Source organism: Salvelinus sp. IW2-2015, unplaced genomic scaffold (genome assembly GCF_002910315.2).
Source record: "Salvelinus sp. IW2-2015 unplaced genomic scaffold, ASM291031v2 Un_scaffold2793, whole genome shotgun sequence".
NCBI lineage: Eukaryota > Metazoa > Chordata > Actinopteri > Salmoniformes > Salmonidae > Salvelinus > Salvelinus sp. IW2-2015.
Genome location: NW_019944094.1, coordinates 105657 through 127812, shown reverse-complemented (window position 1 = coordinate 127812; position 22156 = coordinate 105657). Strand labels below are relative to the sequence as shown.

At 44.3% G+C, this 22156-nt stretch overlaps 1 protein-coding gene and 1 long non-coding RNA gene across 6 annotated transcripts; both read left to right on the top strand.

Moving 5' to 3' along the window:
- Positions 1-942: 942 nt before the first annotated feature.
- On the top strand, positions 943-2953 carry LOC139025506 (uncharacterized). The gene is made up of 2 exons (XR_011477094.1): positions 943-1377; positions 1950-2953. It is a non-coding gene; the product is annotated as an uncharacterized lncRNA (long non-coding RNA).
- A 1663-nt stretch (positions 2954-4616) lies between these two features.
- Positions 4617-21000, top strand: LOC112074744 (cell division cycle-associated 7-like protein). 5 transcript variants are annotated; one of them, XM_070440646.1, is made up of 12 exons: positions 4617-4861; positions 13368-13493; positions 13625-13765; positions 13912-14006; positions 14128-14368; positions 14539-14595; positions 15957-16136; positions 16394-16546; positions 16677-16808; positions 17021-17038; positions 17418-17554; positions 17670-21000. In XM_070440646.1, exons 1-12 carry the CDS (start codon positions 4844-4846, stop codon positions 17692-17694), a joined length of 1323 nt encoding a protein of 440 aa, XP_070296747.1. In that variant the 5' UTR covers positions 4617-4843; the 3' UTR covers positions 17695-21000. The 5 variants fall into 5 exon arrangements, with proteins under 5 accessions (XP_070296747.1, XP_070296748.1, XP_023997621.1 ...); XM_070440644.1 differs by having other exon boundaries at positions 4618-4861; positions 15954-16136; XM_070440645.1 differs by lacking the exon at positions 17021-17038 and adding an exon at positions 16960-16977 and having other exon boundaries at positions 4618-4861; positions 15954-16136.
- The last annotated feature ends 1156 nt before the right edge of the window (positions 21001-22156 follow it).

The window sequence follows — 22156 nt, the reverse complement described above, 5'->3', positions numbered from 1 at the left end:
CCCCCAGTGGCTTGAGATTCAGCGGATGGTGGACATGTGTTACCTACCCTCCACCACCTAGGGCGCCACTCAGCGAATCCAAATCCCAGTTCCCCACAGGCACAGGAGTCAAGAACCCCAGACAGGAATCTACAAGTCTTGAGACGAGTCTTGAGAGACAGTAACTATGGTACGTCTAAATGCCACGAGCTGTAATCGAATGAACAGCATATTACTCACAATACGCACTATTCCCTCTTGTCCAGATCGTAGCGGCAGCTGCCAGTATGGTTGCGCAATTGCAGATCGTCGTCAAACCTAAATGGCTCGTAAGCCCAAATATGAGAAGGCGGCCTCTAGAGACGGAATCCGGTAAGAGTGCAGTAATATGTCCTTGACAGTCTCTCAAAGCACTATCATTATGACGGAAAGTGAGTGCTACGGGCCAAATAGTCGTTAAGCTCCATTACGCTTAGCCTTCTTGGGACACACGAAACAATGTGAGCCCCTGAAGCAGTAGAAACCAGCAACTGAGATAAGATTGATTGAATATGTCCGTAAACACACTCAGCCAGCTTGTCTGCGGCAGCTCTCAGGACCGAGTGGAATAGCACGTCTGGCCTGCAGCCATGGCCGAGAGCAGTTAACACGTTTAACACTTTTTACTCACCTCGCCTGCACGTGACAAGGACGACCCGCACGGTTGGTAGGGCGGCCTGCAGGGCCTTGAGTGCCTTCAAAGCGGCAAAAAAATTGTTTAGCTCGTCTGGAGCAAACATCCTTGGTCCTCGACGGCTAGGTTTCTTTGTAATCCGTAATTGACGCTAGACCCTCCCACATCCCTCTTGTGTCTGAGCTGTGAATTCTCGACCCTCATTTGTCATCATGTCACGGAAGACTTCAGCCCTTGTTTGAATTGCCTGCGCGAGAAATAAGCCCCTACACTGTTTGTATTCATCATGAGATGAGACGGCAGCTGTATAAAAACAATAATACAAGTGTAAAGCTATACAGGGTAACGGTTAGGTGTGTAAAGATAGTGAACTGTGTATAAAAAGGTTTAAAATTGGAGCTGAAATGCTGGAATGTTTAAAACAGGAGACTAGGAATGATTGTTACTGTCCTGTGTGATGTCAAAATGGGGGGGGGGGCGACAGAGAGAAAAAAAGAACCAATGAAAAAGGAGAGTTTGTTGTTGTTTTCTTGCCGTGGTCATGACGATGTAAAGTTCTTGTTTAAAAGAATGTTGTTGTGTTTGCATGACGTGACGACCCCATGAGATCACAATGCAAGACCACAGATCCTATTCTATAATGCCCTACGTTTGAACAGAACCCATGTGCCGCTGGTCAGAAGTAGTGTACTATATTATAGGGAATAGGGAGCTCTGGTTAAAAAGTAGTGTACTATATAAGCCAGGGAATAGGGAGCTCTGGTTAAAAGTAGTGTACTATATTATAGGGAATAGGGAGCTCTGGTTAAAAGTAGAATGTACTATATAAGCAGGAATAGGGCTCTGGTTAAAAGTAGTGTACTATATTATAGGGAATAGGGAGCTCTGGTTAAAAGTAGTGTACTATATAAGCCACGGGAATAGGGAGCTCTGGTTAAAAGTAGTTCTACAACTTATGGATATAGGAACTCTGGTAAAAATATGTACTAGTATAGAAAATAGGGAGCTCTGGTAAAAGTAGTGTACTATATAAGCCAGAATAGGGAGCTCTGTTAAAAAGTAGTGTACTATATAAGCCAGGAATAGGAGCTCTGGTTAAAAGTAGTGTACTACTATAAGCCAGGGAATAGGGAGCTCTGGTTTAAAAGTAGTGTACTTATATAAGCCAGGGAATAGGAGCTCTAGGTTAAAAAAGTATCGTGTACTATATAAGCCAGGGAATAGCGGAGCTCTGGTTAAAAGTAGTGTACATATATAAAGCGCAGGGAATAGAGCTACAGGGAGCTCTGGTTAAAAGTAGTGTACTATATAAGCCAGGGAATAGGGAGCTCTGGTTAAAAGTAGTGTACTATATAAGCCAGGGAATAGGGAGCCATTTCAGATTTGCTATAAGGCGTTATTCTTCTGTAATATTATTGACCTGTTAATATGGATAATGTTATTACTATAAGGCAGGGTTTCCCAACCCTTTCCTCGGTTACTGGCAGACAATTCACATCTTAGTTTTAACCCTAAACTCAGTTAGTCAGCTGATCATCAAGCCTTTAACCAATTGAATCAGGTATGCCAGTTCGGGGTTAAACCAAACATGTGAAACGTCTAGGGGAGGCCAGAGGAAATAGTTGGGAAACCCTGCTATAATGTTATTATTATTATTATTTTATTATGATGTTTGAGATGTTATTATTTATCTGTTTAAAAGTAGACTCCTCAATATGACATCATAAAGAGCGGGTCGACTGCTTATAACAACATCAACAGAATTCAACGCTGCAACTATTGGCTCTGCCACTATTGGCTCTGCCACTATTGGCTCTGCAACTATTGGCTTTGCAACTATTGGCTTTGCAACTATTGGCTCTGCAACTATTGGCTCTGCAACTATTGGCTTTGCAACTATTGGCTTTGCAACTATTCGCTCTGCAACTATTGGCTTTGCAACTATTGGCTCTGCCACTATTGGCTTTGCAACTATTGGCTCTGCCACTATTGGCTCTGCCACTATTGGCTTTGCCACTATTGGCTCTGCCACTATTGGCTCTATAGTTATTGTCTCTAAATTGTCTCTAAATTGTGCCCTCCCTTGAGGAGATTTGAATTCTGTTGTTGTTTTTGTTGTTTCTGTTTCGCCGCTGTATATGATGCCATATTGCTGAGTGTACCTTTAGGGAAAAGAGAAACACAGAGCAATATGCCCCCTCCCTGACTGCTGAAGCCACACCTCTTTTCTAAAGAGCGTTTTACTACTTACAAGTTTTACTTGAGATGATGAATAAATTATAGGTTTTATGTCATATTAAACATTGTGTCGCTGGTCACTGTCTCTGTGAATATATGAGAGAGGAAGAGTAGAGAAAAAGAGTGGGAGGGAGGGAGGACTGGGGGAGGAGATAAGGAGGGAGGACTGGGGGAGGAGAAAGGAGTTGGGGGACTGGAGGGAGGAGGATAAGGAGGGAGGAGTGGGGGAGAAGATAAGGAGGGAGGGGGAGAGGATAAGAGGGGGTGGGGGAGAGGATAGAGGGAGGTGGAGAGGAAGGGGAGGAGTGGGCGGAAGATGATAAGGGGGAGGAGTTAGTGGGAAGAATGATAAGGAGGGAGGAGTAGTGGAAGAAGGATAAGGAGGAGGAGGTAGGGGGGAAGATGATAAGGAGGGAGGAGTAGTGGAGAAGGATAAGGAGGGAGGAGTAGGGGGGAAGATGATAAGGAGGGAGGAGTAGTGGAGAAGGATAAGGAGGAGAGGGAAGTAGTGGGGAAGGATAAGGGGGGAGGAGTAGGGGAGAGAGAAAGGAGGGAGGAAGTGAGTGGAGAAGGAAATGGAGGGAGGAGTAGTGGAGAAGGATAAGGAGGGAGGAGTAGTGGAGAAGGATAAGGAGGGAGGAGTAGAGTGGAGAAGGATAAGGAGGGTAGGAGTAGTGGAGAAGGAATAAGGAGGGAGGAGTAGTGGAGAAGGATAAGGAGGGAGGGAGTGGAGAAGATAAGGGAGGGAGGAGTAGTGGAGAAGGATAGGAGGAGGAGTAGTGGAGAAGATAAGGAGGGAGGAGTAGTGGAGAAGGAATAAGGAGGGAGGAGTAGTGGAGAAGGATAAGGAGGGAGGAGTAGTGAGAACGATAGAGGAGGGAGGAGTATAAGGAGAAGGATAAGGAGGGAGGAGTAGTGGAAGGAATAAGGAGGGAGGAGTAGTGGAGAAGGATAAGGGGGGGGAGTAGTGGAGAAGATAAGGAGGGGAGAGTAGTGGAGAAGATAAGGAGGGAGGAGTAGTGGAGAAGGATAAGGAGGAGGGAGTAGTGAGAAGGATAAGGAGGGAGGAGTAGTGGAGAAGGATAGGAGGGAGGGTAGTGGGAAGGAAAGGGAGGAGTTAGTGGGGGAAGATGATAAGGAGGGGGAGTAGTTGAGACAGGATAAGGAGGGAGGAGTAGTGGAGAAGGATAAGGAGGGAGGAGTGGGGGAAGATGATAAGGAGGGAAGAGTGGGGGAGAGAGAATGTCTCTTCTGCACTATGGAATATTTTTTTCTAAATCAGATTATGTTCCCAGTCACTTTTAAAAAGAAACCCGAAAGGCAATAATACCAAACATCATGACGAGTTAATAAATATTTGTTATAGCATGACAGAGATTTGTTCAATGTAGTCTTAATGTAAGCTGATCCAAAAGCAACTAGGCCCAGATGCAATTTTGCTACAATCATGTACTGTCTTTGATATTACTTATTGCAGACAGACAGCAAGTGGAGTACAGCTGTTACGTTGTTTGTTACAAGCACAAAAAGTCAGACAGCGTGGTCACAGATAGAGCAATGACAATGGGTTAGTTATTGGTGTGGTTCTGTTAGYCCCACATGGTATTTTTGCCGCGAAACTGTGGAGAGGGCGGGACTCGGASTGTTCCATTCCGTATCCGGGGGGAGTTAGAAAGAGACTCAGAGCAGAAACTCATTGTAATCATAATACAACTCAATTCACTCTCGTTTTCTAACGACTTCTACATACAATTCAAATATTCTGGGCTCACAAAAATAAATTATTAAGCCTGGAAACATATTTGAACTAAACTCGAAACTCAACTACTCCCCTGCTTTTTGAGACAAGTACCTGAGGTCGTGTTGTTTTTTAAAACCATTCATTCATTGATTTTGTTGAGTGAACTGCATGACTTCTGAGAGAAAGAAAACCCGTCTCTCAAACGAGTTAAAATGCTGTTATCAACAAAGGTAAGTTATGTTTAACAGTTGCAACTTTTATATCGTCCCGTTTAGCTAAAACACTGGTGAAATAGCTATACACATGATAAGTCTTGGTGGTATAGTCCAATCCAGGGACCGAAGGCCATTTGCTCCACTTTGGACCAAAACTAAGGAATAAGCTAAATCAAGTAATTTAAATGTCCAGTTGCGAATTTCATCAAATTAAGTAATGATAGCCTGTATCATAGCTAGATGTGCTACAGTATTGTAATGTTAAAATGGCATAGGAATACATTTGGTCCATTGTTTACCTTCTGTTAGTGGGGCACTCTTATTCACACTACGACGCCGCTGCTCTAATGGCCTGATCACCTGTCCATCATCAGACTACTTTCTGGAAAGTACCATATTAAAAGGAGATCCGAGCCAGCACAGTATGGCAGTGATCTCTGTACGCCAGTGTGAAAAGGCTATTATCTAGTACAGTGTAACTTTATCTGTATAGGGGAAACTATAGGATATTTTATTGGAAGTTCATTTTACGTGTCTTTGGTTTTAAAGCGTCAATAAGCAATCCAAACAATAAAGCGTACGCTGCCCGTGTTTCGCTAAAAAGCCGAGGGATGGGGCTGAAGAAAGTTAACCTCTTAAAATGATTGACAGAGCTATGATGCAAGGARTTAACATTCATGCCAGTGATGGAGTCAAGTCCTTCGTGTTACAGTCCGAMTCCTRTATACTCGAGTCACGAGTCCCTTGGWAAATTAGTGCTAAAAGCTGCGCTCCGGCCATTTTTTTTTAAAGCTACATTTCATTACACTGTTGCACATTTGTAAGGCTACATAGATAATACAGCTATCTAACATTTGCTGTTGTAGCTAGTATGTTGAATTATGCATAAGATTTYTTTTTTGACAAGTCTCAACTGGACAAATCACATTGTATTCGTCACAACAACAAAAAACATGCTTCGTAAACAATAGACTAACAGTGAAATACTTACTTACGGGCTGTTCCCAACAACGCAGAGAGGAAGAAAATAGAGAAATAATAGAAAAGTAAAACACAATAATAATAATAATAATAGATACACAATGAATATAACTTGGCTGTATACACTGGGTACCAAGTCGATATGCAGGGGTACGAGGTAATTCAAGTAGATGTGAACATATAACTAAGACATAATGACATAATAATGAGTGTCTATAGAGGCAGCTGTGTGTGTAGGTGGGTGTTTGTGAGAGAGAACTTAGTGCAGATAGTCCAGGTAGCTATTTGGTTAACTACAGTATTTAACTAACTCTTTAGCAGTCTTATGCTTGGGATAGAATCTGTTCAGGGTCCTGTTGTTCCAGACTTGTGCATCAGTACTGCTTGCCGTGCGGTAGCAGAGAGAACAGTCTATGACTTGGGGGGCTGGATCTTATACAATTTTTAGGGCGTTCTCTTGACACCGCCTGATATAGAGGTCTGGATGGCAGGGAGCTCGGCCCCAGTGATGTACTGGGCTGTACGCACCATGGCCCTGTAGCGCCTTGCGGTCAGATGCCAAGCTGTTGTCAGACCAAGCGGTGATGCAGCCAGTCAAGATGCTCTCAATGGTGCAGCTGTAGAACTTTTTGAGGATCTGAGGGCCTGTCATGGCGAATAATGTCCCCTGGGCAAAAAGTGTCCCCCTCTGCATCACAATGGGATCCGATAAACTATTAGCGTCCGTTGCTATATCAACGGTGTGATGACCTAACGATAGAATGTGGAATCATTACATCCATAATGACGTTCTTTTCATCACCGCCGTGCAAACAAGGCTGATTTCTGTGACAATTTCGCTGTTTTAAACAAGTTTTGTTTAGCTAATAAAATGAAAACATTACTTCAAACTACTTTGGAACCTTGTTAAATTACAACATGAAATCCAATGGCAAAGAATACATGTCATCTGCTTGATACATTAAAGTTACTTACCTTACAAATTCAACTAATTTCCACTCCATTCATATGCAAATCATGTTTATATTTTAACCCGCCCTTCCCTTATCTACACTGAAATAATATAATTTCATTTAGTCTTGCTATTATGATTCATTTTTTGTTCTATCTCGCATAGCTCATTAATACACCCATGTGGTTGAATGAATATAGATAGATATCTATTGTAGGCTTTAGGAAACAACACGGAATAATGTGGAATAATAAACACCATCAAAGGATAACGTTACAATAATGAACACCTTGTGAAACAGCTGTGAAAACCAACCTGGCAATATTTAAGATTTTCATATATTAACTTTTATATTTTTGGCAAGTTGTGTCATTAATTTATTTCACAGATTTTTTTTGTTTGTTTTACACTCACATGGCAATCATAACTAAAAAAAACGTAATTCTGGTGTGTGGAATATTGAGGAGGTGGTTGCCGTATGGTGGGAGGTTTCGCCTGTTCTCAACAGGCAGCTGGTCTTGACGAGGGAGACTGCGAAGTCCAGGCACTGCTGCTCTCTTTGTCTGAGGTTTACAGTGCTTGTGTTTAGTTATCTCTGTATTCACATATTAAGTTCCCAGGATGACAGAGCAACACAACTTTCTTAGCAATAATGACAATAACAGTAGTTGTAGATGATGTAATGACAATTTGGAGGGTGGGTGGTATTGGAGGACATCAGGTGGATCCACGTCTGGGTGTTGGCAGAACCCCTAGGTCCTGGAGAACAGGTAATGTAGGACAAGCAGTGGGTCTGGGTGTTGGGCAGAACCCCCTAGGTCCTGAGAACAGGTAATGGAGGACATCAGGTGGGTCGGTGTTGGCAGAACCCCTAGGTCCTGGGAAACAGGGTAATGGAGGACATCAGGTGGGTCTGGGTGTTGGGCAGAACCCCCTAGGTCCTGGAGAAACAGGTAAATGGAGGACATCAGGTGGGTCTGGGTGTTGGGCAGAACCCCCTAGGTCCTGGAGAACAGGAGTAGAGTTAAAGGGAACAGAGACAGAGAGCGTAAACACACAGTTACACTTTACTGTGAGAAATGTTGATGGATTAGTGCAGTGTTATAAATGGGAGGAGATATGTACTTTTCAACACTTTTGGAAGTATAGCCACCTCAAGCTGGTCCCCTCCGACAGAGAATCAGACTGATCCGAACTCGCTGGTTCTGGTGGATAGGAAGAATAGTTGGCTTCCACCGAGAAACCCTAGGAAGACAAGAGAAAAACATCACTGTTAGGAAACACAAACTAGCTTCAGGTTATTTTGTGTGGCAAATGCAAATAGTTATCTGAGAGTTTTTATATTCAGCTTAACAGATGGTGACGCCAGCTAGGAACGAAAGAGCAGTGAGGTTTCCCAGCGTCTGCTCTTCCTTTCATCCTTCTTCCAAACCAAGTCATTCGCCGATGTCGTAGCACTTGGTTCCCTTCTTGATTCTGCTCCGGTAGCTCACCTTTTGTTTCTCCTGCGTCTTCTCCATGTTCAGTCTCACCTTCATTGATAAACAGGAATAAATGCAATTCTATTTCATATTACAAATACATTGTGGTGCCTGAAGGTGGTCCCTGAAGGTGGTCCCTGGAGGTGGTGCCTGAAGTGTGTGCCTGAAGGTGGTCCTGGAGGTGGTCCCTGAGCGTTCTGATCTGGTTCAACAACTTCCACCACATCAGATGGGTTCAGTGATCTGAAACATTATACAAAAAATAGCAATAGACCAACAACAACACTGAGTCAATCACACAAACTCAGCAAAAAAAGAAACCGTACTCCCTGTAGTGCTGTCTTAGGCGTCTCACGAGTGTGTATTGTCCGTACTGTGAGACGCCTAAGACAGCGCTACAGGGAGACAGGATGGACAGCTGATCGTCCTCACAGTGGCAGACCATGTGTACAACACCTGCACAGGATCGGTACATCCGAACATCACACCTGCGGGACAGGTACAGGATGGCAAAAACTGCCCGAGTTACACCAGGAACCACAATTCCTCCATCAGTGCTCAGACTGTCCGCAATAGGCTAGAGAGGCTGGGCTGAGGCTTGTAGCCTGTTGTAAGGCAGGTCCTCACCAGACATCACCGGCAACAGCGCCACGTATGGGAAAAACCCACCGTTGCTGGACCGACAGGACTGGCAAAAAGTGCACTTCACTGAGTCGCGGTTTTGTCTCACCAGGGGGGATGGTTGGATTTGCGTTTATCGTCGAAAGAATGAGCGTTACACCGAGCCGTACTTTGGAGTTGGATCGGATTGGAGGTCGGAGGTCCGTCGTGGTCTGGGGCGGTGTGTCACAGCATCATCGGACTGAGCTTGTTGTCATTGCAGGCAATCTCAACGCTGCGCGTTACAGGGAAGACGTCATTCTCCCTCATGTGGTACCCTTCCTGCAGGCTCATCCTGACATGACCCTCCAGCATGACAATGCCACCAGCCATATTGCTCTTTCTGTGCGTGACATTCCTGTCTTGCAGGAAATCAGTGTTCTGCCTTGGCCAGCGAAMAGCCTGGATCTCAATCCCAGTTAGCACGTCTGGAACCTGTTGGATTGGAGGGTGAGGGCTAGGGCCATACCCCCCAGAAATGTTTGGGAACTTGCAACTTTGGGAACCTTTAAGCAACACGTGACAGATTGAAACATTGTGTGCTCTCTGATTWTAACATTCATTGAAATCATAATAATTTCAGATATAATAGAATGTGATTGATAAACAAAAGGTTATTTCACTAGCCCAGCTGTCCACCTCCTAGACAATTCCCCGTCAGAAGATGTGTAGGTTGATTTTGGCAATCATGCGTTTCACTCCGAAACSGCCAGCATGCATCTCGGTCAGCACGGCCTCCTCCTCCTCCTTAGTGAAAATCCCCCTCCTGTGTGGCTGGCCATCCTTCCCTCGTAGGTACATGTGATTGCCTAACAAGTTGGAAGAGAAGAGTTGTTGAAATACTCAAGTGTAAGTACATTTGCACTGCTGTCTTTGTCTGTTTCTCTCTCTGTTTTTTTTCTGTCTTCCTCCCCCTCTCTCACTTTCATCCTTTCTTTCTCACTTCCTTCCTCCCCTCCCTCTCTGTGTCTGTCTAGTGAAGATGCCTAGTTAAGGGCAGTTAGTTACCAGAATTGTTTACTATCCATTTGATTGACCAGGTTTAACTTATAGCTAGACACCTCAATGTGACCGACATAACTATATCAGTGGAGGCTGCTGAGGGGAGGACGGCACATAATAATGTCTGGAATGGAGTCGGTGGAATGGTACCAGCCACATGGAAACCACGTGTTTGATACCATTCCATTTACTCCATTACAGACATGATTATGAGCCGTCCTCCCCTCAGCAGCCTCCACTAAACTATATGTATAGCTAGCAACGTGTAGATGACCAACTAGCTTGATGAAAAATAGTTGTACATAGCTAAATCCGTAGAAGTAAATTTCTCTGAATGTTGCACCTGTTGTCGAGGTCAGTGTTGCCTTCATAGTACTTCGCCTGGTTGAAAAGATCAAATGAGATCTCCCTGAGGGATGCCATTGAAGTGCAAGCTACATACAAACAGTAACACTTACAGTAGCTAGCTAACGTTAGCTAAATAAAACTGTCTGGCTAGCAGACTAGGCAGGCTGAGGTAAATAAGTAGAATTACAGTAGCTAGCTAACGTTAGCTAAATAAAACTGTCTGGCTAGCAGACTAGGCAGGCTGAGGTAAATAAGTAGAATTACAGTAGCTAGCTAAGGTTAACTAAATAAAACTGTCTGGCTAGCAGACTAGGCAGGCTGAGGTAAATAAGTAGAACTACAGTAGCTAGCAACGTCAATCTAAAAATAGCTTAAATTATTTCTTCCTATTTCACCGTTTTTTCTTATATAGACAAATATATGGTATTTTCGCTCTTCTGAAACAGCAGGTTATCACTGTCAAAAACAACATCCTTGGAGAGCAATTCTGAGGTGATTAATTTTGCATGGACTGAGCGAGTGCTTATGAGGTGAAATAGAACCAGGACTGCCCGTGTCCTCTTTCCTTCGCGATCACTACGAGGTAAAATAGAGCCAAGCAKCCAGCACAGCAGTGGACGCTTAGGTTCATTACCTAATCCGGTCAGAATTTTGCAAATTCTAGCAACAGCCCAAGCAACAGAAGCTATAACTCATCGAATCCCATTGTGACGCAGGTTGGGGGGCACTTTTTTACATGACTGCRCCATGCCGAATCTTTTCAGCCTCCTGAGGGGGAAAAGGCGTCCAGCCCTTTTCATGACTGTGTTGGTGTGTGTGGACCATGATAGATCCTTAGTGATGTGGACACAGAGGAACTTGAAGCTCACGACCTGCTCCATTACAGTCCTGTGAATGGGGATGTGCTCGGGCCCCTGTTTTTTGTATTCCACGATCAGCTCCTTTGTCTTGCTGATGTTGAGGGAGAGGTTGTTCTGGCAGCACACTGCCAGGTCTCTGACCTCCCTATAGGCTGTCTCATCACCGTCTGTGATCAGGCCTACCATCACCGCTTTATCATCAAACTTTGATGGTGTTGGAGTCATGTGCAGCCACACAGTTGTGGGTTAACAGGGAGTACAGGAGGGGACTAAGCACTCAACCTTGAGGGGCACCCGTGTTGAGGGTTAGCGTGGCAGATGTGTTGTTGCCTACCCTTACCGCCTGGGGGGCGGCCCGTCAGGAAGTCCAGGATCCAGTTGCAGAGGGAGGTATTCAGTCCCAGGGTCCTTAGCTTAGTGATGCGCTTTGAGGGCACTATGGTGTTGAACGCTGAGCTGTAGTCAATGAACAGCATTCTCACATACTTTATGTGTTCCTCCTGTTCAGGTGGGAAACGGCAGTGTGGAGTCCAATAGAGATTGCGTCATCTTTGGATCTTTTGGGGCAGTATTTGAATTGGAGTGGAACCAGGGTGTCTGGGATGATGGTGTTGCTATGAGCCAAGACCAGCATTTCATGGCTACAGATGTGAGTGCTACGGGGCGATAGTCATTTAGACAGGTTACCTTGGTGTTCTTGGGCACAAGGACTATGGTGGTCTGCTTGAAACATGTAGGTATTACAGACTCAGACAGTGAGAGGTTGAAAATGTCAGTGAAGACACTTGCTAGCTGGTCAACGCATGCTCCGAGTACACATCCTGGTATTCCGTCTGGCCCTGCGGCCTTGTGATTGTTAACCTGTTTAAAGGTCTTACTCACATCGGCTATGGAGAGCGTGCTCACACAGTTGTCCGGAACAGCTGGTGCTCTCATGCATGATTCAGTGTTGCTTACCTCAACGCGAACATAGAAGTCATTCAGCTTGTCTGTTAGGCTCGCATCACTGTGCAGCTCGCTGCTGGGTTTCCCTTTTGTAATCCATGATAGTTTGCAAGCTTTGCCACATCCGATGAGCGTCAGAGCCGGTTTCGATCTTAGTCCTGTAATGACACTTTGCTTGTCGGATGGTGTAGCGGGATTTCTTATAAATGCCCGGATTAGTTTCCCACTCCTTGAAAGTATCAGCTCTAGCCTTTAGCTCAGTGCGGGTGTTGCTCGTAATCCATGGRTTCTGGTTGGGATATGTACGTATGGTTACTGTGGGGACGTTGTCGATGCACTTATTAATGAAGCCGTTGACTGTGGTAAACTCCTCAGTGCCATTGGATGAATCCCGGAACATATTCTAGTCTACGCTATTGAAACAGTCCTGTAGTTTAGCGTCTGCTTCATCGGATCACTCCCTGTTTGAGCTATTGCTGGTAAGCAGGAATCGGGAGGATAGTCAAGTGGAGTCATGAAAATGGTGACTTCGCTCCGGGTCCTGGAGTTGAGTATTACAACGCTGATCRATGCCATCAAAATGATCATTTGAACCATGTTTTAAGGCGTGTAAAGAACATTTTAYGGACACCTTGCTAATATTGAGTTGCGCACCTCCCCTTTGCCCTCAGAACAGTCTCAATTCATCAGYMCATGGACTCTACAAGGTGTCCAAAGTGTTCCACAGGGATTRTGGCCCARGTGGACTCRAATGCTTCCCACAGTTGTCAAGTTGGTTGGATGTCCTTTGGGTGGTGYYCCATTCTTGATACACACGGAAAACTGTTGAMCGTGTGAAACTCGGCAGCGCTGCAGTTCTTGACACAAACCGGTGCYCCTGACACCTACTACCATACCCCGTTCAATGGCACACAAGCCATGTCTCAAGGCTCAAAAATCCCCTTCATTTACACTGATYTGTAGTGGATTTATCAAGTGACATCAATAAGGGATCATAGCTTTCACCTGGATTCACCTGGTCAGTCTGTCATGSAAAGAGCAGGTGMTCRTWATGTTACCGCCCRGTATTCTTCATATAGTGTTTGTTTACATTTACAATGTTTACAAACATTGAAGTTAAACAAGCTTATATTTTGGGTTCTGATGGGGTACGACAGTTKAACTAAGCTKATGAAGCATTTAGAAGTTATATTCTTTTAAGAATCAATYGGTACATATCAGWAATTGAAAATTRAAAAAATGTATGTATCAAATGCAGATTGCCCTTTTTTAATCTGTTGCCCCTCCCCTAGACCCCCAGGGCCCTGGCGGCCATCTTTGAGAGTCCCAGTGATGACGAGGACTTCCTGGGTTTCGCCGTGCCAGTGCTGAGTGACAGCGAGTCAGACAGCCTAGCCTCCGAGGACTCTGGGAAGCCGGTTGGTAGCTGCTGATCATTACTCCCACACACACACACACACACACACACACACACACTGCAATCGTTGTTTATTTATTCTGCTACGGTTAACTCTTGAAATTATCTATCCATCTCTCTCTCTCTCTCCAGGCCATGTCTTTCAGGTCAAAGTTTGTGACCTCTGAGTTGGTTAGTCTGTTTAGCCATTCCGACAATGAGGGGGAGGAGTTTGAGGGCTTCAGTGAGGAAGAGGAGGAGAAGAGGGGTTCCAGAAGCAGGACGAAGGCTATGGTGCTGAGACCTAACTTGTTCTCTCTTGTCTCTCCTGTCCTGTTCTCTCTCCTGTTCTCCTGTTCTCTCCAGTGGTATGTGCATATGAGGATTCTTGGTTATAACATGACTCATCTTTCTTCTTTTCTCTCATTCTGTCGTTTCAGTGCATAGCGGAGGAGAGTGATGAGGACACAGGGTTCTACTCCGAGGGGGAGGAGCCAGACACACACAAGAGGAAGAGTCTCTGTGTTGCCTTCAGGTGAGTGTACCTGTGTGTACCTGTGTGTCAGGGTTTTTGTTAGCCYGCTTTTTGKTTTTTAGCCTGGAAGTACCAGTCGATGGAAATACATGTTTGAATTATACTGAATATTCTGCTTCAGGTTTCCCACAAAAAGACTCTCTGCCCAGAAAGGGGAGGCACCAATCAACGCCGCCCCTCCGGAGAGGAGAACCAATGAGAGGCTGCATCTGAAAAGGGGTTTGTCTCAGGAGTCCAGTGGGAGGGAGACACAGGGTCAGAAACCGCCSCCCCAAAAAGGGGCGGTAGGAAAAGAGACCACGGAGGTCGAGTCGCGGGTTCTAAATAAACGAGCCAAGAACATCCAGGAGAACAAAGCCATGGTACATGACCTCTGACCCTTGACCAGGGTCGTGTCCCTTAGTCAGAAATACTACTGAACCCAAACCCTCTGTTCCACRTCCTTTCACTCCTCTGATTCCTGTCTCTTGTTGTTATTATTGTGTGTATTAGAAGTGTCTTCTCATCCTCTGGTTTGCTGTTGTTGTCCTAGTTGGCCAAGCTGTTTGCTGACCTGACCAACATYTCTGAAGTCACCTCGTCTCCTACCGTGAGTACTTTCCACACTAGACTGAGCTACAGTTTGAWCGAGATTTAATTTACAGGCTCGTTCCACCAAATTAGGTGCCTTTTTTGAGTAGTGTAACACGTTTTAYATTATGGTAATTCATACTAACTGAACCTGCAGGTTGAGGATGCAATGTGAGAAGGAAAAGTTTTTTTTTTCTCTCACAAAATGTTAACATTCTGTGATTTTTAAAGAGCACATGTTTAATAAATAAAAAAAGTTTCCCTGTCTCAAAAGATAGGGGGAAAAAAACATTAACTGACAAATATAAAATAACAGGCTTGACCGTAACAGGGTTGACGACTTCATCTTAAATCATCCGTAAATCCCCTTGTGGCAGGGGGAATGAAAGGGTGTTGTGTGCAGGGAAAGAAAGCGTGTTGTTGGCAGTAGGCAAAATAAAATAAGATGTAAATAAAAACTAATTGATGCAACATTCACAATTGTTTATTTATTGTTAAAAGACAGTTAGAGAATAATTTCACAAAACAAAAAGTCATTCACGTAACAGGCGTTATTTAGTGTCTTCATCTTAATAATTAATCATATATCACACAAATAACTAATAAGCAGACAAAATAACTAGGTTTCACAATGATGTGAAAACGTTGGGTACATGATTGGTAAAAATCCTGAACACAGAGATGCACAGAGACACTTCATTTCAATAAAAAAAATCCTGATTTATTGATATTTCCATTGGCCTAAGTAAAGGTCCACTTCATTTAATAATAATATTTGGTGACAATTTCTACTTAACATATCATAAGATTCCAGGCTGTGTCACAACCGCTGTGACCGGGGATCCCATGGGGCGGCTCACATTGACCCAGCGTCTTCCGGTTAGGGAGGGTTACCGGAGATTTTACTTGGTTCATCGCACTCTAGCGACTCCTTGTGGCGGGCAGGGTGCCTGCAGGCTGACTCTGGTTGAACAGTGTTTCCTCCGACAGGTTGGTAGGGCTGGGTTCCGGGTTAAGCGGGCGGGTGAAACACGGCTTGGCGGGTCATGTTTCGGAGGACACATGACTCGACCTTCGCCTCTCCCGAGCCTGTTGGGGAGTTGCAGCGATTAGACAAGATCGTAATCARGAAAAAGGCGGTAAAAATGTCAAACATAATAATAATATCAAAGGGACAAAAAGCACTCATTTCGTAGAACGACACCACTAGATTGCAATCCGACTGAATCTGTAAATCACCTTGCGTCCCATAGATTAGTGACGCTGCACCTCGTCTGGCTCAAGCTGATCCTCCTCAAACGTGCTGACATTCTCAGGTGACTCATGACTTCTGGGTGTTGTGGTCCTGACTGTTGCGTTGTGGGRGTTGTGTTCCAGAAGAAGAGGCGTGTGAGTGAGAAGCCGCCCCCTCGTAGACGCGGTGTGTGTGAGGGGAACGAGAGGAGGAACCCATCGCGTGCGGCCAGACCGCCAGAGAAGTTTGGGGTGGAGGAGCGCAGTACCTCCCCTTCACGACACGACCGATCCGTGAGGACTATCGACGTCGGGAAACTACTGGAGGTACACGTAAACACCAGTAGAGGCTGCTAACAGGAGGACGGCTCATGGCGCTAATGGAATGGCATCAAACACATGGTACCATTCCACTGATTCCGCTCCAGCCATCACCACGAGCCCTTCCTCCCCATTTTAAGATGCCACCAACCTCCTGTCACACACACACACACACGCACACACACACACATATTTATTATGCACACACTAGACACACCCTTTGATCATTGTGATTGGACCTGTGTGTGTGTGTGTGTGGCCAGGTGGACGAGCTGGGTAGAAGCAGGAAGAAGAGTAGGGCGAGCAGCGGGAAGAAGAGGAGAATTACCCATGTGAGATCAGTGGATGAAATCACAGAGGAAGAGCTGGACAACGTGGCGCAACGCGCCAAAGACAAGATACTGGACAAGGACCACGTAAGACACACACACACACACACACACACACAGCAAGGCTTACAGTCATCACTTTTCATCAGCTGCTCAGTTGTACTGTCTACCGCATCTCCTGTGATAGAGATGGATCTGATGTGTGTGTCTATATCAGGGCAGCACGTGTCACCAGTGCAGACAGAAAACTCTGGACACCAAGACGGTCTGTCGTAGTGGAGTGTGTATAGGGGGCAAAGGTCAGTTCTGTGGGCCCTGTCTGAGGAACCGCTACGGAGAGGACGTACACCATCGCCCTGCTAGACCCGTCAACAGTACACACACAGCCCTGCTTAGACCCGTCAGTAACAACACGCCCTGCTAGACCCGGTCAGTACACACACGCCCTGCTAACCCGGTCAGTACACACACCGCCACTGCTAGACCCGGTCAGTACACACACCGCCCTGCTAGACCCGGTCAGTACAACACACCGCCCTGCTAGACCCGGTCAGTACACACACCGCCCTGCTAGACCCGGTCAGTACACACACGCCCTGCTAGACCCGGTCAGTACACACACGCCCTGCTAGACCCGGTCAGTACACACACCGCCCCTAGACCGGTCAGTACACACACCGCCCTGCTAGACCCAAATATTTTGTTTCAGCACTAAATCCATGTCTTTTTCCTCTTGTTCTCGCTCTCTCTCTCTGTATCCTTCTCGCTCTCTCTCTCTGTATCCTTCTCGCTCACGCCTCTCTCTCTGTATCCCTCTCGCTCGCTCTCTGTATCCCTCTCTCTCTCTCGCCTCCCACTCTATTTCTCCCTCCCTCTGTATCTTTCTCCCCCCTCTCTCTTTCTTTCTCCCTCTGTATCTCTCTCTCCCGTTCGTCTCTTCTTCCCCCTCTGTCTCCAGGACTGGGAGTGTCCTCTGTGCAGAGGAATCTGTAACTGCAGTCTGTGTCGACGAAGAGAAGGACGCTGTGCAACCGGACAGCTGGTCCATTTGGCTCAACACAAGGGCCACAGCAACGTCCAAGATTACCTGGAGAGGTAGGTGTGTGTGTGTGGTGTGTGTGTGTGTGTGTGTGTGTAAATATTGGTTTGAGCCAATAAAGGTTGTTTAAAATAAAAAAATCTCTATTTTTCTACCTTTCTCTCTCCACAGCATCCAGAAAGATCTTAGAGCCTAGAGACAAGCAGACAGCGCCCCCGTTGGTTAGTAATAATCTCTCCTTTCCCCTGAAGTGTACACTCGTTCACTTCTTCCCACAAATCTGAAAGCATTGGATTGGAAGAGGCATGGGATAAAAGAGGTTTCCACCATATTTCTTACACCAGTCATTCCCCTATAAATCAATAAATGGAAGTGAACAAGTGCACACTTTGTAAGGAAGGTGAGATAATTAGGACGTAGTCACACTGACGCACATTGTCCTAACAAGTGCACACTTTGTAAGGAAGGTGAGATAATTAGGACGTAGTCACACTGACGCACATTGTCCTGCTTTAATACCGCCACAGTTCAGACTAGAACCCAGGGTGTTCCTCAACCTCTGCCACAGGTCCCTCTGACACCTTATTTAATCACAGTCATGTTCAGTAGGTACACAACGCTTTGAAACAGGAGGTAGTACCTGACATTCTGCAGTAAGAACATACTTATGTAAGTATGTTCTTAAGTATTTAAGAACATACTTAAGTTTTTATTTGGACAGTGACGCAGAAACTTTTAATTTCTGTCTATCCACCATTTTGGATTTGAGATCAAATGTTTTATGAGGCGACAGTACAGAATGCAGGGGTTCGAACCGGTTCAGGGAACAGAACCTAAATCCTGAAAATAACAAAAATGTTCAAGGAACAGAATCAGAACTGGGAACAAAAGTAACCTATACTGTTCCGGAACAGACCCGTTATTTTAAAAGCATGGGAACTGGTTAATAAATGTTCCAGGATTATTTATTTTTTTGTCCCACAAAAATGTAAAAAAGCACCTTTTGCAAAGCCCACCCTCTGTCAATCAAACTTCATCCAGCGTCTGCCTGCCAGCTGAAAATCATTACCTATGTGTGTGTGCATGTAGTCTACCAACAATGCTTTAATAGGTTTTAAGAAAAGATAAAAGTAACAAATAATTCAACAGCAGCAGTAAAATAACAAGCGAGGCTATATACAGGGGGTACCGGTACAGAGTCAATGTGCGGGGGCACCGGTTAGTCGAGGTAATTGTGGTAATATGTACATGTTGGTAGAGTTATTATAGTGACTATGTGTAGATAATAAACAGAGAGTAGCAGCAGCGTAAAAGAGGGGTCTGGGTAGCCCTTTGATTAGCTGTTRAGGAGTCTTARGGCTTGTGGGTAGAAGCTGTTAAGAAGCCTTTTGGACCTKGACTTGACGCTCRGGTACCGCTTGCCYTGTGYTAGCAGAGAAAACAGTCTATGYCTAGGGTGGCTGGAGTCTGACAATTTGTAGGGCCTTCCTCTMACACCGCCTGGTATAGAGGTCCTGGATGGCAGGAAGCTTGGCTTCAGTTATGTASTGGGCCATATGCACTACCCTCTGTAGTGCTTTGCGYTCGAAGGCCGAGCAGTTGCCATACCAGGCAGTGATGCAACCAGTCAGGAGACTCTCGATGGTGCAGCTGTAGAACCTTTTGAGGACCTYTGCCACATCTTTTCAGTCTCCTGAGGGGGAATAGACTTTGTTGTGCCCTCTTCACGACTGTCTTAGTGTGTTTGGACCATGATAGTTTGTTGGTGAMGTAAACACCAAGGAACTTGAAGCTCTCAACCTGCTCCACTACAGCCGATGATCGTAAAATGGCAGCCATCTCCTTTGGCGCCATTAGTCATGTGGCGCCGAAGAAGATGGCTGTAGCATCGCTCTGGCCATCACACATGTAAACAACTTTAGCTTGCCCACTCTWTAGCAAGCTGCTCTATCCGCAGTTAGTTTGGTTCGAACCGGTTCAGAACTTTATTTTGCTGGTCGTAGTTTTTTTTAAATTATGGATCTGTTCAGAACGAAACAATTGGAAATGTAAACTTTTATTTAAGGGTATTTTCATACATATCTGTTTTTACCGTTTTAAAAATGAAAGCACTTTATGTATCTAGCCCCCCCCCCCATTTTGAAGATGTCGTAAGTATTTGGACAAATGCGCTTATATTTGTATTAAAGTAGTCAAGTTTAGTAGGTGGTTTCATATTCCTAGCACACAATGACTACATCAAGCTTGTCACTCTACAAACTTGTTGTATGCGTTTGTAGTTTGTTTTGGTTGTGTTTGAGATTGTTGTGCCCATTTAGAAATGAGTGGGTAAGAGGTATAAATATCGTAAAATGCTGAACTCAGCCGTTATTGGTGATAGAGAGGTTAGCATATCTTAGGGGGTATTATCTTTGTGCCTCTAACTTTCTCACTCATCATTATTCACCATTTAATTCATGATTATCCATAATCGTGGTAGCATCCACATTAATGTAGTGTTCAGAAATGTATTCTGTTCTTATTTACAATAAAAGTGACTCCAAAAGGACGCAATATGTTATTTAACATTTGATCTCAAATCTCAAAATGCTGGAGTATAAGAGCCAAATGAAACGTTTTATATATGTAGGGGAGTGTATATTTACCATTTGCAGAATGTTTTGCTATGGTGTGTCCTACTGAACACAGCCCAGGAAAACCATAACTTGTGTGATCACTGCTACTTAAAAGGTTGAGTGACACTGATGGACATATGTGGTTCAGCATTTTGACAGGCAGCTCAATTCTGATCCTTTTTTRCCCCACTAATTGGTCTTTTGACCAATCAGATCAGCTCTTAAAAATATTTTGTGAAAAGATCTAATGTGATTGGTCAGAACACCAATTAGAGGGGAGAAAAGGTCAGAATTGGTCTGGCTGTCTAAATGCAACTTTACTACTACTTTTTAGTTTTTATGTACGTTGACTTTTGATGTTGATGGGTTACTTTTCTATGTGGGTTAAGACAATGCTGTTGCTTGTACCATCGACAACAGATGTTGTAAAATAGTAATGAATGGTTTAACACTTTATTTTTTTATTTTTTATTAATCATATTTTTATGCAACAACAGTGAGGCAGTGGAGTCAAACTTTTTATTAGATGTGGGATGAAGCGGAGGGTAAAAACACACAAAATMGCCTAAATTTATTTGGAAAATAACATTTACACACTTATTATTACGCTAAATTAGCATAGTTGGTGTTTACGTTACTGGAGAGTTTACCCACCTATTTTACCACTACGTCCCTGATAGTAAGACCTTTCACTGAACAGGACCGGGACATCTTCACTCTGGGTTAGAGTGTCTCCTAAATTACTCAAACGTGAATATAGACCATAGCCGATACCTTTGGCGTGTACTGTACTGTTTTTAATACACTTTATTATAAAAAAAAAAGTTTTAAGACTGCCTCTAACAGTGGACACTTTGCATCTGAATAAAGAACTGAAGTTATGTTTACTGGCTGGTTTCTGTCTATTTGTGTGTTTGACAATGGCTTTATTAGCAGTTTGGAGTGTCTAGATAGATGTAATTCTTAATGTCTGTAGTAGCTGACCTGACCCAATTCACATAGAAATGTGAGTTATAGATCTGTCATTCTCAAAAGGATAGCTTTTGGGTGGAGTTATCTTTTGGTATTTGTTTCATTAATCCATTGTTGATATAGTGCCAAGATGTTTTGCATGTCATCAATCAAGTTTTTAAGATGTATAACTTACAAAATACAGAAATACAGCTGGTTTGATGCATTTTGCATCATATGAAAATGTATTTTGAAAGTGATACAGTATATTTTGAAAACTTGATTGCTGACATGCAAAACATGTTGGGATTATATCAACAATGGACTAATGAAACAAATACCAAAGAATTGTTTTGGGCGGAATTTTCCAGGAAGTTATGTTTTTTTGTGTCTTACTTTCAGTTTTGTGCGCTAGCTTCAAACAGCTGAAAATATGTTTTTGGTTATGGAAAATATTTCACAGTGGTTTAGATGGTACAATGATCCTCTACACTATATTTGCTTCTTTAGTCACAATAACCTAAAAATAGGCAATGCAACCAGGAAATGGCAGAGCTGTTTCTGAATAGTGCACCTTTTAATGGCTGTGGTAGCAGTTTGGGGTTTGTATAGATGGATAGATGTAATCCTTAATGGCTCTAATAGCAGTTTGGGACATCTAGCACAGGAGGTTGGTGGCACCTTAACAGACTCGTGGTAATGACTGGAGCGGAATCGGGATTATCAAATACATGAAACGCATGGTTTCCAGGTGTTTTGATGCCATTCCTTTTGCTCTGTTCCAGCCATTATCATGAGCTGTCCTCCCCTCAGCAGCCTCTTGTGGCATCTAGATAGTTGGATGTAATCCTTGAGGGGTAGTGAAGAAGAGCACATTCAAGGGGAACGGGGGGAGAATGTTGTTGTAGGGTAATGAGAGTGTGCTAACAACCAGGTACATTCCCTGTGTTGGGTTTAAACTGAGTTGAATGTACGGGAGGGGTTTTTGTGTGTGTGTGTGACTTTTGGTAAATTCATAGACACTGTTACACACCAGTTATAATGGCTGTTCCACAGATCGAGTGAGAGACAGACCGCTGTGAGTGAGACTGA